At 43.3% G+C, this 18596-nt stretch overlaps 1 protein-coding gene across 1 annotated transcript in view; it reads right to left on the bottom strand.

The window, feature by feature from the left end:
• Positions 1-877: 877 nt before the first annotated feature.
• dlgap1b (discs, large (Drosophila) homolog-associated protein 1b) overlaps positions 878-18596 on the bottom strand; it is a 90997-nt gene continuing 73278 nt past the window's right edge. Inside the window, exons 9-14 of the mRNA XM_052054085.1 lie at positions 15048-15421; positions 10892-10971; positions 7581-8014; positions 6816-6907; positions 5935-6087; positions 878-4729 (exon numbers count right to left, since the gene is read on the bottom strand). Of these exons, the coding sequence (XP_051910045.1) occupies positions 4514-4729; positions 5935-6087; positions 6816-6907; positions 7581-8014; positions 10892-10971; positions 15048-15421 (1349 nt within the window). The 3' untranslated portion in view covers positions 878-4513. The remainder of the gene's footprint in view (positions 4730-5934; positions 6088-6815; positions 6908-7580; positions 8015-10891; positions 10972-15047; positions 15422-18596) is intronic.

Below are 18596 nucleotides of genomic sequence, written 5' to 3' on the forward strand. Positions count from 1 at the left end.
GACAGCTGTTAAATGGGCAAAGCTTCTCCACGGGAGTTCTTGTCTGCTTCCAAAGACACGGCCTTGTTCTTTCGTGTGCTCGCCGCTGATTGACTACAGTTGTTTTAGTTATAAAGACTTTTGTCCATTTCTAAAACATTTGAAAAAAAATATTTAATGGGGCTTTAATTTTGCCTTTTTTTGGTAATTTAAATTTTTAAAATGGAAGGATTGCACAGTAGGCTGCCTCAAATGGTATGTGTGTGTGTGTGTGTCTATGTATATACAGTCATACCTCGGTTTTCAACCATAATCCGTTCCACAAGGCGGTTCGAAAACCGAAACCACGCTTTAAAAAAAAAAAAATTCTTTCTTGAACACGTCTGGTCAGTAATGGAACGCTACACGAGGAAGCGAGAGGAGTCAAGTGGCGCATACAAGTGTGCTCAGTTTGTTCGAGAACCGATTTTCGGTCGTCATCCGAGGCATAAAAAAATCTCGAAAGTTTTGGTCGAAAACCGATGTGGTCGAGAACAGAGACGTTCATAAACCGAAGTTTGACTGTATATATTATATATATATATACACTACGTATATATGTATGTGTACGTATATATACATATACGTGTATATCTACATGTATATCTACATACATATATATACGTATACGCACATACGTACATACATATACATACATACACATTATATACATACACATTTTATGTATGTGTGTGTGAACTCTATGCGACTGGTGCGTGTTTGACGAGCCAGGAGTAGTGCAGAGGTTAAGGCATAATTACGGGGTGGCGCCCTCGTGGAGCGCATCACGCCGCCCTTTTCCCCTCACTGTGTCTTTTGATTGCGGCGCAATGGAAAGCACATGTCGAGAAAGCAGAAAAATGGCCACAGGGTTCATTTTAATGCTCGCACACATGTGCCATCACATCCATTAAACACGTAGCAACATTAATTACAAAAAAAAATGTCTGCTCCATAAGATTATCTGATTTCATTTACATAGGGGGGGAAAAACATTCATTTATGTACAATTGAACTACATCACAAACTCCCTGCTACACCAGGAGCTGATATGTTCTTATCATGATGATGAACAGTGCCATTTTAGGAACTTGACACACACACACAATTCCAGAAAAGAATAAAAACATAAAAATGAGCATTGGCATATAAAACACGCATCCACTTCTCCAAAACAAACAAACAAAAATCCCACAAACGTCAGCTAGTCAAGAGCCTCTTTCACATTGAGATCCTGCAAATTGCTTCATCAGAGGAGCCAAATGTTATATATATATGTATAAAATTGTCACATCAGACCTGACATTAAAAAATAAATTTAAAAAAATCCTGGGCGCACCCTTGTAGTGCTCCAGCACCATCCTTCTCGCTCTTGATTAGCACCCTATACCCTATTTATTAAATTTTTTATTGTTTAAAAAAACAAAACTCTCCATCATCAAGTCCCCCCAAAATGTTTTCATACCACATGTGTCAATAATTTTGGCGGATGGATTTTTTTTGGGGTGTGCTTGAGCACTTCCCTCCATAAATATCCGTACATGTGCCTTCTCCTTTCACATCGAGTCCAAAACTGTCGCTTCACGGTCTTGCAATTACAGCTCCGAAATGTTTTCTTTTGAAACGTCCAAAATTGCTGTGTTGACTTTGGACTCCTCCCTCCCCCACACTTTGTGTCACTTTCTCCTGGAAAACCCCCCAAAAAAGTCTTTTCCAGGTTATGTGAGAGGGGCTACTGATTAGCAGGCAAATCTTGTCACTTCAGTAACGCGTCCAATGGCACAAAACATGAGGTCAATTCAAACCAGCCGACTGGTCAGGTCTCCTAAACTAGCCTTCTAACTTCCTATGTGATGGCAAATTCCACTTGATTGACAGCAGAGACAACAGATACAGTCATACACACACACGCACACACACGCACGCACACACACACACACGTCTTCCCCTGAGACGTTGTGCTCGACTGTCCAAATTAAGGCGCAAAGGGAAAACAGAAAGGAGGAAACACAGTAGAAGGGCCTCAAAGTCAGTGCGCCGGTAAACAGTCCCTTAATAAATAAATGAACAATAAAACCAACAACAACAATTATGACCACAAGGTGACGAGAAAATATTGATAAAAAATGAAATAAAAACATGCTGTGCTATGATCAGCGAGTTAGCACAGTGCGGCAATGGGGAGGAAAATGTCTCGCCGTCTTGTCTTAATACTGTCAATGATGTCATAAAATGATACCCAAAAAAAGTTTCTTAAAAACAACCCACCAAAATTATCTGAGAGCACCTGGCCGGGTGCGTCGACCTGCACACCCACATTATTAGGTACACCCACACAATGCAATCCGATATTTCAGCCTTGTGTATATTCTGCCTGAAAGTTGATCCTGCTTAGTTTTGACGCAATGTTATGATTCCATCATTTATACCACATGTGTCAAAGTCAAGGCCCGGGGCCCAGATCCGGCCACCCATGTCATTTTATGTGGCCCGTGGGAGCAAATCATGTGTGTCAACTATCATGATTCTTGCTGAATTCTGGACCGAAATGTCAAATTGTCATGGGTATTCCCTCCAAGGGAAGCCATAACTCTGAAGTGGCCTGCAACAAAAAATGAGTTTGACACCCGTGATTTATACAGTAACATAATTAAAGTGCAAAAAATAATAGCATGATTTCATGAAGCTATTAAAAAAAAAAAGGAGTGGAATTTGTATACAAGTTCATTTTCTTCAGAAATTCAAATTTAGGAAAAATACATAATATCATGAAAATAAAATAAATTCAGTGATAGGCTAAAATGGCCGCTATCGGTAAAATATAAGGATGATCGCCTTCACTATTTGCACTAAAGTACGAAAATATAACGAAACAATGGCGGAACGTCACACTGGTATTTTATACAATTACACGAAAAATAAATTGAGTGGAATTTACACTGAAGTGAATTTGCCTTCCGGGATTCAAATTTGCATCGTAAAAAAAGGACGATCGAAAATACTTATACAAAAAGAATGCTCGTTTTGGGCGAGACATTGGATATATTAAAAAACTATTATTTACATATGTGAAAATGTAATAAAATAAAAAAATAAACAGTGAGGAATTTCTAAATAAAGATTTGTCGACCTTTGGGGATTAAAAGTGTTGTCGTAAAAAAATAAAAATAAAAAACCCAAATACTTAAGTTGTACAATACCATAAATCATGCTAACGCATTCAACATACACCACAAAAGTAAACATCAATGCCACGGCTGAATCGTTTGGATTGATTTTGTTTGTGCGGATGTACCTAATGTTTTGTCTGGGGGGGGGGGGGGCGCTTAACGTTAAACCCTTCAATCGTCAATTATTATCTCTATTTTCGGTGATGTCTTCTCTTGGATTGTTATTTTACGTTAAATGGTCCGTAAAGCGCATTGATACAGCTGCTCCATATCGATAAAGATCTATTGCATTGTAACGCAGAGACACACACACACAAACACGCACACACAAACTGACTCATCACAGACTAGATGGCCTTTGTGGCACCGTAAACAAGAATAAGAATAATAAATAATTGTGATTCTTTCCATTTTCTGGAAAAGCTGCACACCCGCGCAGACAAAATGGAATCTCTTGACCAGCGCAAGAGAATTTTGTTGACTCACCATGCTACAACGCTGCACCTCATTGTACGGCTTCACGGGGTTGTGTACAGAGAGCCCATGGCATGGGATTAAAAAAAAATGAATTAGGAGTACATCAGATTTAAAAATCTGCTAATTTGTGGCCACGAAATAGATAGTTTGGGACTACGACTGAAAACTAGCATTTATGCTAGGTCCGGCACATTTACGCTGTTTAGTCTTGTTTTGATTCATCCCAATGAAATAAATAAATGAATAGAATATATAAAATTGATACAGCGTGTGCACGGAATATACAGTACGTTGGCGGCTTTAATATCATTCCCAGTTAACAACTTGGACGTCCGGGTATGCTAGATAGCTAGCGAACAGTGTACAGTGGTGCTTTGAGATGACTTCCGACTGAAGTTAATCGAGTTCTTTGATGCACAGCGCTTTGTATTCATCTATGGTTGTGTTTTTGAAGTGCTTTCGAAATCAAGTTGGCTCATTTCCATTCATTCAATGAGGGGGATGATTTGAGCGTGGTCACAGAGCGATTTTCATTTTTATCTCAAGGCACCAGTGTATCTATAATGTGGCCACATTAAAAAAAAAAAAGAAAAAAAACATTCTGGTGCTCTGTAAATGATATAAGACATCATTAGAGTGCGAGCTTGTGTGTGAGCGGTGGGAAAGGACTTGAGGGAGGTGTGGGTGCTACATTAAAGCTGAAAGAGGTGGGAGGGAGAGCACGGGGGCTCGATAAATCAATCAATAAATAATCCAAATATACTTATTTCCATGGCGACAGTGATGTGATAAAGTCCGTTAGCACCCTCACCATCCAGTGCTACTACTGCGCGCATGGCGTGTGTGTTTCATAATCGTGTCTGCGCCTCGGGGATGTAAATCTCAATGCTGTCGGCGCTCTCCGTGGCGGAGCTTTGGCGCGCCGAGGCGGCACGCTTGGCAGCGAGCAGGCGCTTGCGGGCCTCCAGACGCTGCCGCTCGGAGCTCTCCAGAGAGCGGTCCCTCGCCAGCGGGGCGTGGCCCTTCTGGGACCTCTTTGGCACAGGAGGGGGCGCATGTCTCTCCTGGACAGGTGGTAAAACACACTTAAGTGGCCTGGTGTATCCACCTCATCCAGGGGCACAATTTGTTTTTAAAAAAGTAGAGCAAATAACCTTTTTTTTTGCGGGGCGGGGGCATGCAGTGACTGTTTGCGGTGTTATGGTGGACGTAGGCAGCCATTTATGGAAAACAAAACAAAACGAAAAAAGAAGCACAAGTGGAGATGGGCAGGCTCTCCAAAATGGCGGCTCACTGTCAACAAGACAAAAGTAGTGATGTCAGCAAAAATGTAAATTATTAAAAATAAATAAAATAACACACATTCACACGCGCGCGCACACACACACACATACACACACACACACATGCAAATAGAGTGGTGAGGCAAAATATTGATACTTTCGATATTCCAATATTTGGCAGAATAAAATTTGGACAACCAACTAATTGATACATTAAAAAAAGACAATGAATTACATTTTTGGCTGAACTTTCAAGCAGAGAAAAATTGGCAGAAATCTACCGATTTGTTTTAATGAGTTTTTGAGGAGAGAGGTGTTCGAATGTTGTTTGTCTTACTTGTAATGTGTTAATGTGGGAAAAAAAACAATCAGTAAAGCATTGCGAATAAATCATTTTTTGTTCCTTTGGGGGGAAAAAAACTAATTTCGTCATATTTAATCGTCCGGCTGATTTTTCGAAAAAAAAATGGTTCAAACCCAAATTCTCACCCCTTCAAAATGGTTGTGCACTGTCAAGAACGAGATGGAAAACAAAAAGCAGGGACAACAAAATGAAAACCATGCAAAGCCAAAATATGAATAGAGTACAAGTATACCATGAATACAAAATTTGTCACTTATGTCACGATACTGAATTTTTTCAGGTTTCCTTGTGGTTACTCGCATGACAATGTGCTGATTTCCCCTCATATATCGATTAATCGATTTCACAACATCAATATTTTATTAATTTTTTGGTTAAAATTTTGAGTTAGACTGTGGTGCCCACAAAAACCAAAATGGCAGCTAACAGTCGACAACAAGCACTTATTTTGCTGTAGCGCAATCCAGTCGGTATCTTTGGAACAGAATCGCAACATCATCGAATGATATCACCGACCCTGATCTAAACATACACAGCAGTAGGAGCTAACATGCGGGTTAGCGGCCATCAGCCATTCCCAAATAATAATAATAAGAAGAAGACGGTAGTTTAAAAGGGGCACCTGGATCTCCAGGGGCGTCAGAGGCTTCCAGTTGTTCGCTTTGAGTTGGTGCAACTCATCAAACTTGAGGCTGATATTCTCGATGGACAGCTGCAGCATGTCCCAGAAGCCAGCCAGGTCCTGGGAGACGGGTCGCGGATGCGCGTCAGGGTTCTGAGAGGAACGCAAATGCATGCCAATCATTTGTCGGAATTATTGTACGTCATGAAAAAAAAAAATGGTGAGATCAGTAAGATTTTTTTTCATTCGTAATTGCAATGTTTAATCAATGCTTCTCGGGTACATTATTAATATGGCGCATTGTTAATAGCAATGTTAATGACTACGGCTCGGGTACATTGTGAATATGGCACATTTGCAACGACGCTGTTCACTCAATGCTGCTGGGGTACATTTTGAATATGGTGCCTTCCTAATCGCAAAGTTTAATCAATGCTGCTTGGGTAGTTTATTCATATGGCGTATTACTAACAGCGATGTTAATCACTGCTGCTCAGGTACATTCTGAATATGGCACATGTGCAATTGAAATGTTCAATCAATGCTGCTCGGGTACATTCTTATCACGGTGCATGAAATCATGATGTCGTTGATACTCCTCGGGCGCTTGGTTGGGACCAAACGAGCTTCCATTGCAGTGCCTCGCTCCGTCTGCAAGTGCCTCACGGCGGCTCAGTCAATTTGCCGGAGACGGCTTGTGCAGGCGCACGCTGGCTTCATGCATAGTCAATGAGCGCCTCCTTCATTCGTCCCATCAGGGTGGTTTGTGCAGGATGACGTCAGTGTCAGTGAGACAAGAACGGAGGAGGAATTGTGGCGGGTGGGGCGTGGGGGTCATCATGGAGGAAGGCGGTAGGCATGCGGAGGATGAGGTGACATACCAGATTCTCCTCACACAGCTCCCGGAATTGCTGGAACTTCTGGGACATGAGCAGCTGGGCGCTCCCCACTGCACTGCGGATCTTGCCCTGGACTGCAGACACACAGGCAGGCGCGCGCGCGCACACACACACACACACACACACACACACACACACACACACACACACACACACACACGCCACAATTACTCACACTGCCAAGCGCGCACTGCAGGCATGTTGCAACACTGGCAGGGAGAATGCATTAGTGATGACAACGGCAAAGCGATGACATCATTGCTAGAAATGCTGTTCCACATCCTAATGCAATGGTGATGTCATGCATTTTCTTTTCCAAGGTCACATATCATGAGCATCTTTGTCAGTACTTCAAAAAAAGGTGCCAAGTTACATATAAATAAACAAAATATATATAGATGTCATATTACATCACTGGACCAGACTACATGCGATTTTTGTCAAAACTTAACATAGCAAATAAGCAATTGAGATGTCAGCTCTTTGTTCCAATCAGATTTGATTTGATAGAACACCCATCTTTTGGCAGGGGTTCACAACCCGAACATATTTTGGTCATCGTAAAAAAAAAATATCACACGTTCGATAAAAAGGGAAAGGAATTTTTTGTTCTGATAAGAGATAATTGTCAGTCATTATCGATACAGCGATCAAAGGGACTACATTTGATATTTCCGAAGGGTGTATCCAACTGGTCGCCCTTCCTCTTAAATCAGTAGCCAAGAAGTAGCTCTAAGAGTGCCGCACCGTCATCCGGCAGCTGGTTGTCCGTCTGGTCTTGCTCCATCTGACGACACCATCCCTGCATACGCTCCGTTTCCGCCTGAAGCAGTTTAAGGAACCAGCGTCCATCGCGGGGGCAAACCGATCGGCTAACGGCCTCCGGCGCTCCCTCTGCCGCTTCCGGCTCGGCGGCGCTGTCCATCCACGGGTCCGGAGGGGGCAGGATGGACGCGTCGAATCCCGCTTCGCCATAATCCTCGCCGGCGCAGGCGTGGTAGTGGTTGCCCGAGCCTTGGATGCGCACCGTGGAAGCGGCGGAGGTGGCGGCTTCGCGGGAGTGCTGGCGTGGCATGGTGGCGCAGTGGAATGGCGGCGGCAGCTGCGGGCCATCCGAAGGGTTGTCCATGTCGGCCTGGACGGCGGCGGTGACGCTATTGGAGCGGGTCATGCGGCGGTGACTGCGGAAATGGACGAGACTGTAAGCGACGTGAGTGGCTCCGAACGTTTCTCAAGTTCGCCTTATAGTCCAAAAATTACGATCAAGTGGGAGCGGCGTTAACTCATTCAGTAGCAGCCAATTCTAGACCAAGTCAGAAAAGACGTTTAAAGACGTCTTTAGGAGTGAATGAGTTAAACGGCTGCAAGCTGCTTTTTTTGGGAAACGTTTTCAGTTAATTCTATCGACCAACATGTTGCTTATTCTGAAGTGAGTTTAAATGGGTAGCTAGCATACAGTGCTTATCTCAAGTTTGTGCTTGCAAGTTTCTTTTGTGTAGAGCAGGTGTCACCAACATTTTTGAGGGTGAGAGCAACTTCATGTGTACCGATTGTGTGAAGGTCTACCAAATTGATACACGTCTGAAATAACATATTTGTCCAAAATACCTTCAATAATATGAGGATGTGTTATTTTTAATACTTGATGATTTAAATTGTCAGACTTTGATCGTGTTTCGAAATGTCTCACAGTACTGCCAATGTTTGCATTTTTAAATCATAATTTCTACTAGCAAATCACAATGTCCAGGCACTGGCGGGCTACTCAAGTGGTCTTCACGGGCTACCTGGTGCCCGCGGGCACCATGTTGGTGACCACTGGTGTAGAGTTTGCATGTTCTCCCCGTGCCTGCGTGGCTTTTCTCCGGGTACTCCGGTTTCCTCCCACATTCCAAAAACATGCATGGCAGCTCTAATTGAACACTCCAAATTGTCCCTCGGTGCGAGTGTGACCGCGGATGGTTGTTGTGTGCCCTGCGATTGGCTGGCGACCAGTTCAGGGTGTCCCCCACCTACTGCCAGAAGACACCAAGGATAGGCTCCAGCATGCCCCGCGACCCTCGTAAGGGTAAACGGATCCGGAGATGGAGTTGCATCTCAACAAACTTTATCGCACCGTTCATATCGCGAGGCACCACTGTACATCCTCAAACTTCAAGCTGCACAGCAAACTGGACGTCGAGCGAGAAATGGCAGTGGAACAAAAAAAACATCTCGGGTGACCCTCAGCTTGACCTGCCCCATAAACACCCACACGCACGCAAACACACACACACGCACGCACACAGGCAGAGTCAGGTCCGCCTGGTCTCCAGACATGCATTCCCTCTTTAAAGCTTCTCATTCATCACTTCCTCACTCTTCCCTCCTCCCCCAAACATCCTCATTCATCTCTCCTGTTGCGTGAAACACAGAGCGAGGAGGTGCACAGGGGAGTGCAATTCGGCCGACATCAAACATACTGCCGAGTATGTGTGTGTGTGTGTGTGTGTGTGTGTGTGTGTGTGTGTGTGTGTGTGTGTGTGTGTGTGTGTGTGTGTGTGGTGGGAAGTTAAAGAGTAACTCCTCCAAGCAGGTGTTCAGTCATAATGACCTCAGCCTGCTCGATATCGGCGGGCAAACAACTTCCTGCAGGGGGCCGAGTCGTCCGGCAAGGCCAAAGACTTGAAAGCTGACATCATAAACGAGAGCTTATCGACAAGATGGGAGGTGGGAAAACACGTTTCCAGCCATGGAACGTTCAATTTCTTCAGTGACTTTCTTTTTTTTTTTGGGGGGGGGGTTGTTTTGGTCAGCAGTAAGTACTGTTGAAAATTGAGTTGCCTACAGGCCATTAAAAAGTCCATCCTCTAAGGTGGCTAACGAAGACCACCGGGTGTCGTGTTTATTCAATGGCTCCTTCCACTCCCATTCACTTGATGCGAGTTCAAACAAGGTCAGGCTGGAACCTGCAACAGTTGGGCACGCACACACGTACACAGGAAGTTTCAAACGCGCGCACGCACGCACACACATAAGAAGACAGTAATTGTAATTGCAGTAATTGCATAATTAGTGACTCGCGGAGGACTTATCGACTCTACAACAGATGTAAAAGTCTTTGAAAGAATACTTTATTTGTTCAAGACTTTTTATGCTTCAGTGTGTGTTGCTGTTTTGGTTAGCAATAGTTAGCAGCTAGCTCTTGGAGGAGAAGAGTTTTTCCACAACGTGAACTGTCAAATCAAAGTGTGTCAGTATATTAAGGCACTCAATTGACAAGTACAAAATGGTTTGAGGATGACTGCCTAATAAGCCACCGAAGGGGCCCAAGAAAGTGCGTAATGGTTGTTTTTATATTACATGCTTTTATTTTGAAGGTCTGGCTCTTGACAGGATGTGTGAGGTCCATGTTGCCTGAATGCTGTTCAGCAGACGGCGAATTTTGTTCTTGGCTTGAGTAGGTAATAAAAAGCTTGCGTCGTATGAGTCCAAAGTATGTGACAAGTACTTTTTTTTTAAATTATTAGAAAAGAACTGTCATTGAGTTACCATTCATAGAGGAGCATTTATTTGATTCTTTTATTTTTTAATGCCGAAATTATTGTAGGACGGGGGGGAAAACGATCTTGTGAGCTACTGAACCACACTCGGCTGCCTCTTTTCATGGCGTTCCCTTTCAGAACACCCCCCCACGCCCCACCCAACCCTGTGGCCTGAATCACAATGACTGCTGCAACAGATGGCTGTCAAACACCCCCACCCCTCTGTACCTCCACCTTCTCACTAACTGCACTACATCCTCTGGGTCTAGCTGTCACTTGGGGGGTGGGGGGGGGTCTGCTTGTGCAAGACCAAAGTTGGGATGGGGAGGAGTGTGTGGGGGGCGGGGGGGTAGCAGGGAGGGTCTCCCTGACGCCAACCATCAAGTGAGCTGAGACAGCTGCTGCACACTGGACACAACAAACCTCTCTCTGTTTTGCGAGCTTCTCGTCCTGTTCATTCTGTAATTGCTTTAGAGTTCTTACTCTCTGCTCGGGTTTCACTTCGCTGCGGCCATTGTTGCGTTTCCAACTCACCAGCGCTCATCTTCCACCTGGATTCCAATGGAGTGAAACTTGGATTGCTCCTCTGTCAGCCCCTCCTCCTCCGGCTCCACCTGTCGGCAAAAGAGCGGCTGTCAATCAACATGACGAGCGTGACGGTGGAGATCTGGCGACATGTTTGTGCAGGCGGGTGGTCAGCTATGTCAACAGCAGACCCCTCGCTTATAGCCCAAGTTCGGACACACATTATGGACACTTCCACTGGCGAGAAGCAGGTTCCGGGATTCCCAATTCTGGTCGAGTACTGGCCAAGCCAACTTATTTTAAGAACAAATAGAACAGGGGTGCCCAACCAGTCGATCACGGTCCACCGGTAGCACGCGGACTGGTCCCAAGTCAATCCTCAGGGATGTGGAAGGAAGTCGGGGGGGGTGAAAAATATAAATCATGACCTTTGTGTCGGGCGCCCCGGTGAATGACTGGTTAGCGCATCGGCCTCACAGTGCAGAGGTACCGGGTTCGATTCCGGCTCCGGCCTTCCTGTGTGGAGTTTGCATGTTTTCCCCGTGCCTGCGTGGGTTTTCTCCGGGTACTCCGGTTTCCTCCCACATTCCAAAAACATGCGTGGCGGGTTATTGGAACATTCTAAATTGTCCCTTAGGTGTGAGTGTGTGCGCGGGTGGTTGTTTGTCTATGTCAGTGTTGTGTCCAAGGACCGGCAACCCGAGGCCAAGGCCAAGGACTTGACTCCAAGGCCAAGGACCAAGGACTGATTTTGAAACTAAGCCTAGCCGAGGACATGTATAAAACAATGCCATCATACCACTTGGCAGGTCTTCATGATTTGCACCACCCCTCCATCATAACCCTTTGCACTCCCTAACGCTTGAACGAAGTGTTTTTATTCAAAGAGTAGAACAGTCAGGGTACGTGTTTTTTATACTGAGGAAAAAATAAATAAAATCATATGGTATACATTTATGAATGAATGTTTTAGTGCAGTAGTTTCTTAATATGAAGTAAATCAACACTCAACAGGCATGACGTGGCACGGAACACAAGTTGAGAAATGACTGCATAGAAGTCAATCACTGACTGCAGAAAAAGCGGTCATCTCTCAGTGATAAATTTTACAGTTTACCGGCAGAGAGTCCCAGGGACTCGCTGATCAGAAAAGTAAGAGTGCCATCATGGCTTGAGAGAGTCCAAAATTTCGAATTGTGAAAGGGTCTACTTATTCAATTGCATATGATAATAACACAAACAACAACATATACATACAATGATAAACAAATGCTGCAAAAATTTTAATAATTCAGGAGCAGGCCTGAGGATTTCGGAAATTCATGGTAACCGTTTTTCGGTTACGTCGGATTAGCCAATGGGAAACCACGATAACAAATGTTGGGTTCCGTAAACGTTCATCACGGGAACCCATTTTTCTATTTTGACTGATATTGATAATCAAGAATTCCGAAACTCAAAAGTATAATGTTTCAAGGGTCAATGTTTGAAAACGATGCATTAACAATGAACATTACATCAGCAGCTGTGTACTCCAGGTTTATTCCAAAAAAATAAATGGATCAAAAACTGGTGTACTCATGTGGCATCATTAGAGTATTTTTTCCAATCTCACACTGCAAAGATTAATTGACTGGTAATCATTAATACAGGTAAGTATCGATGTGGCTTGACATCCTCTTCCCAAGACGATGCATGTGTAATCTACGATCAATTTGACGAAATAATTTAACACACGTCATCATGAGTTCTACCAACAGTTAACATTGGCATTACTACACCTTGTGACAAATGTTTTATTCATCAAGTTACCATGCTACAACCAGTAAATTATAGAATAACCAATACTGTTTCATAATTATTTCACAGCGATTAGGCTACAAATCTAATGACCAATTTGCCTCGTAATCTTGCCTCGCATCGTATTTCGCTCTCGCGTTCTGTGCATACGTCATAGGTGAGTTTAGTGATACGCCCTTTGGACGATTCATACGAAAAATCAGACAAGCATTCCCATTTCTTAAATATCGTAATTAGTAGACCTTGGTGAGGTTTTTTTCGCCGCCATCTCAAACTTTCATCCGCGCGATTCCTCAGTTTGCGGACAAAATTAACAACCCGCATACGCACATAACGTCATCTGTTGTGCCCCCCAACACTGAAAACAAAACAAAACGAAAGTAAATTAGAAGAAACACACTCACACACCACACCACATCACACATATAGGCGCAGTGAAATCGCGTTGATCACACAGTCAACTCATGTGCGGTGACTTTTATAGTTCAACTATATTTCGGTACCGTGAAAATGACGCCACGGAAACGACACGCTACCGGTAACGATTGTTACTGTGAAATCCTCGGGCTTGCCGTAGTTTTTTTGTTTGTTTGTTTTGCCTGAGAAATTTCCTTGCGTCCCAAAAAAACGCACATTGTTTGGAACTGTGAGTCCCGTGGGAAAATTATGCGTCGAGGACGCAGGACGCAGAGGTAACGAGATGGCTGAATCTATAACCATTCTCTGAGTACTACTATTATTACCACTACCACTAATACTACATTAATTAATACCTTCAATTTCATAATAATAATAATAATTAAATCAACCATGATTTTAAACTATGTATTATCAATATTCATTTTTCCAAACATGAGAAAGCATTCAGCAAACATAACTGGAATCGAGCAAAAGGACTCCAAATCCCAACGGTCAAACCCCGGAAGTGAAGTGCCGACATTATTGACTCCAGCTGCAACGCAAATTACTTGGTTCAAACAAACATTCTAGTGCGACCGCACAAACGTGCAAAAATAACTAAATAAAAGACACCACTGTGACAGAAAGGCTTTACACGCTATTCAAACTGCAGATCGCGAACGCAACAAACCGTGATTGAAACTGTGATGCCGCTCTTTACACGTTGCGCTAACTGTCACCTGTCAGTGGCAGACCCGCCCCTTTTAAAGCGACAGAGTTAATCCATCAATATGGGTTTCCTTCAATGGAATTTATTAGATTCTTTCGTGACTTTTGCGGTCTTTATGCAAGGGATTCGAGGCTCTAATCCTTCAATGTGCCCGAGGAACGGCAATCCGAGGCCTAGGCCAAGGCCAAGGACTTGACTCCCGAGACCAAGGCTAAGGAGCAAGGACTTGACTCCGAGGCCAAGGCCAAGGACCAAGGACCGCCCATCGGTCCTCGAGCCGTACCTCGAGGCCAAGGACCGGCTCGAGGAACACATCTCTGGTCTATGCCCTGCGACTGGCTGGCAACCCGTTCAGTCCCTCGCCTACTGCCAGCAAGCCCCGCGACCCTTGTGAGGATAAGCGGATCAGACGATAGATGAATGGTTGGATAAATGTTTCAGTGTTCACTCAAACACAATGTTTAATTCTCTTACCCAAACCGGAGGGACAAACAGCTAAAAACAAGAAGGCCTGGCCTCTTATTTGGAAAGGCTATTTTCATATGATGTTATCCACTTGTCACCCTTACTTACTAAAAAAAATGAACGAGTAAGTGATGCTAGCCTTGAGATGCCACAAGATGGTGACAAAACTCTTCTTTCCTATTAGACAAGGCTATGGCCTGACTAAACCTCCCTCACTTCTTTGGTCCCTGATGCCACATTTTGATATTAGACATGGCTTGGGCCTGAGCAAATAACGGTTTCCTGATTAAAAAAAAAATCTGTGAACTGGCAAAATCGCAAATGCTGAAATGCGAATATGCAGGGGGTTACTAGACTTTAAATAGTGTGTTCAAATCAATGAAGTGTGTTTTTAAAAAGTTTAGGTGGGGTCAAAGTGTTTAAGAAAAAAAACAAAACGATCCACATCACTTAAGGCGTTGAACCGCTGAGCGGCGAACATTTGTGAATGTTTGTGTCGGTAGGTAACATTGCATTCTCATCAGGGTTCATTCAAGCTAGCAAATGTTCACCAAACGACTGCCAAACGTTTAGCTGTTATTTTCTTGAATTGAATGAAACACAAGCAATGATCGTGTGTGCGTCCAGATTTTACAAACACCCATTAGTATGAACATGGCGTGTGTCACTTATTTGAAATTGTTTTGCTACCCGCGAAAAATTCACTGTATCAACTCCCAAAAAAATGAAGCAAACTTCAATGCTCGGCGGCGAAAAGGGTTTCACGCGAACCTGGATCCCGATGGAGAGGCACTTGCGCAGCGCTTCCTTTTGCGCCTTGCTGTCGGCGGCGACGTGGGCGATGGCGGTGGACGTGACCGTGACGGTGCTGTTGGTGACGTGCTGGCTGGCCGGGCCGTGGACCTGAGCGTTGGCCGCCTCGATAGCCGCCGTCAGGGCCTTCATGCTGTCGATGCTCTCGGTGGAGTTGGAGAGGCCCGGCTGCGAGCTGATGCCCTTGCGCGGGCCCGAGCCGCCGTCCATGTAGGCATCCTGGGCCGACTCGGTGCTGCTCTGCGCCGTGATGGATATGAATGGCTTGGATGGGGTGGTACGCGGAGGGACTGGCGGGGGGGTCTTCTTGTAGGTGGTAATGCATGACGACACTACGGTGAAGAAGAACGAGGAGGATATACAATAATAATGCATTAAAACGGCTCATGTGATGTGACGACAGGCCAATTAAAAACATGACAACACTAAAACACGACAACAGAATATTACAAAACTATTTGGACTATTTTTTTTCTAAATATGAGGGATACTTTTTAAAATTAATTTTTGATCAAATCTTTGAAGGGGGGAAAAAAGCAACTGTATAACACCAATTTTTATGTGCTAAATAATTTAATTAAAATTTAATATTTGGAAAATATGATACAAATAACCACATTCAACAGTTTTGCACACTGTGTTTAATGCATTTTCTTTCCAAATTAATTTTGGATTCAATATTTATTTATAATTTTAAAAGAAATGTGTTCAATATCACTCGAGCAAATTAATGTAGTATATACAAATATTCGAAACATATAAAAAAATAATAATTCAATAAACAAATCTAATGTTCAGTGTAATATTTATTTTTAAAACGATAAGTAAAATTAAACCCATTTCTATATTAATATTTTCTGAACCAATTAAAAATTTAAATATTTTCCAAATAAGACAAAAAGATGTTTATTTGAATGAGTTTTTTATTAGATACTTGGAAAAAATCCAACAATTCAACCTTAAAAAAAATCTGAATGTATATTATCTTAATAATTTCAAATGAATTAAATTTAATTAAATGTGGAAACATTTAAAAATCAACAACAGATTTTTTTTTCAAAATTCAACATTTATAAAATCTTAACCCTTTAACCACCTGACAACATAAGATGTCCACTGTAGTAACCGCTGTCCCTGAAAGGGTTAAACAAAAATACTTCAACCATACAGCTATTTTTCTAAATGTGTTCAATATTGTTCGGATTTTAATTTTTTTTTAGAACTGTTAAATTTTAATATAGTATTGAAAAAATTTCCCCGTTTTTTTTCATGGCTCCCGCGACAGTTTCAATAGTTGAGAACACGACAAGAAAAGCAGTGTTGCACTGTGGGAAATGTCCCGTCTTTTTTTTTTTGTTTTGTCTTTTTGGACTGCACAGTGAAAGCAGGAACATCGCCGTCAAAACGCGCAGCAGAGTAGGGCCGTTTTTAGAGAAATGCCAGTGTCGTAACAGGATTAGCGCTTCAGCCTCTTGACCCACTGATCTACATGGCTAAGCCTTCCTTCCATCCGCGAACTGTACAAAGCGCTCACTCCTTCCAGAGAGCCAATCAAGGGGTGTCACAATACAAAGCGCATCTTGAGTGACAAAAGCAGCCTCTACCCGGACAAACCTGTACAAAAACATGCGATCACACACCTTGTATTCGATGCCACTGTATAGGACATTCAAGGTGATATTTCTGGTGGAATTTTGTGAGCTTGCAAATGCTTCAAAGTTCGCAATTCAAAGGTTTGAGTTAACAACTCAAATTAATTTTGTATTCCGTCATGGTTCGTTTGCCATTATTTGAACCTATCATTTTTCAAATCGTCTAGTCAGCACTAGTTTTGAGTTCACAGTACGCAGTGAAAAGGCATAAAAATACCGTAAATGAAAAGCCTCCAAAGGGAGACAAACAAGCTCCTGCTGTCGCTGCGATGTTCAACCACACCCCTGCCCGAAAAACCATTAGAGCCTCCACTGAGGCCAGCGCTCTCTTTCTCTCTCTCTCTCTAGAGGTCAACCGAGACGCTGACATCATCCTCATCCTTCACCCCACCAGCTCGCCCCGTTGCCCGCATGGACATCCGAGCCAAATCGAGAAGCGAGCGGATCTTCAAACGGGAGGATGAATGGCGCGGTGGCGGCTCTCGGTTGCGGGCGGCACGACCTCAGCGCTCTGAAAATAACAAGCGCATCGCGAGCCACAGAGCAGATGCGGGGCAGCTGACTTCCTGCATCTTTCTGTACAGCTGCGTGTGCTTTTTTAGGCACGCTTTGCGATCAAAACATGAATGTGTTGTAATTTGTCTATTGGAGCATTAGCTTTCCTTTTAAAATAATTGTATTTATCATATGCTGTCACGCATCATTATTTAATAGCTTATTAGTGATTGCTGTATTTTATTCTATTCACAGTTATTATTGATTCTTTATCAGAATGTCATTGTTAATACATTACATTATGAAGCATTAAAAGGAAAACTACTCTGGTATTCTATTGTTGATTAGCACTGTGCACCAACCCCCGCACCCCAAAAAAAAATACTAGTGGAAATGAAACAAAATACATTTTAAAATAAAGTCAATTGAAGCTATTTTACAATTATAATTGACTGCAGTTGAATGATTTAATCATCAATTAAAAATTCAATGTTAATTAATTGAACATTCATTTCGATTCTTTACAACTCAATTGTAAAATTCACTTTGGAACAATCCTCAATTTTGTTTCTTCATCTGAATTGATTGTAATTTAATTTTTGTTTCTACTTTCACTCGAATAACATTTATTTCACTTGTTTTTTGTGCGTTTCATTATTTTTGGTTTTGTTTTTCAGGTTAGTGTTGGATCATAAAAGAAACATTTTAGGGATCGACTCTTGTTGACATCTAATAGTTGGGCCTCTGCACAAGAAAATATTCCAAATAAGCCTGATGATCAGTAAGTGCGTACGCTGCGTAAGAATGCAAGACTGTGAATTGTAAATCAGTCGTCATCTCGTGTTTCAATCCGCACGAGCGTCGAGATTTTTGCCAGCTGTCAGGGTATGGATATGACGGACGCTGCAGGCCTAATATGGGCAAAAGGTCACCAAGTACACATCCACTTGGAAGAGGCGCAAGGCCCCCCGCCCCCAACCCCGCACAGGTTCAAAGGACAGAATGTCAGACGCTTTCAGGCCTTGGAGCCCCTCAAGTCATCTAAAAGTCACTCAGATAACAAAGCGGGAGAAGCTGTCAGTGCCCAAGCCAGACGCTCCAGAGGATGACAGCTGTTTGGAAAGCCCAGACAGGTTAAGTAAACACAAACCAGAGAGAACGAGAGCGAGCGAGATAGAAAGGCACGACACCGACGCGGCTCGGCCACATCAATAGAGACCACAGACTTCCTGCCGCTGATAAGCTCGCCGACCTTCACAGGGCCTGGCGGCAAAAGACCCCGCCCACGTGAAAGCCAGATACTACATACACAACAGCAAAACCACATGAATTCGCATTTGCACCACTGAAGTGATTGAGA

The sequence above is a fragment of the Hippocampus zosterae genome, chromosome 20 (assembly GCF_025434085.1).
Source record: "Hippocampus zosterae strain Florida chromosome 20, ASM2543408v3, whole genome shotgun sequence".
Lineage (NCBI taxonomy): Eukaryota > Metazoa > Chordata > Actinopteri > Syngnathiformes > Syngnathidae > Hippocampus > Hippocampus zosterae.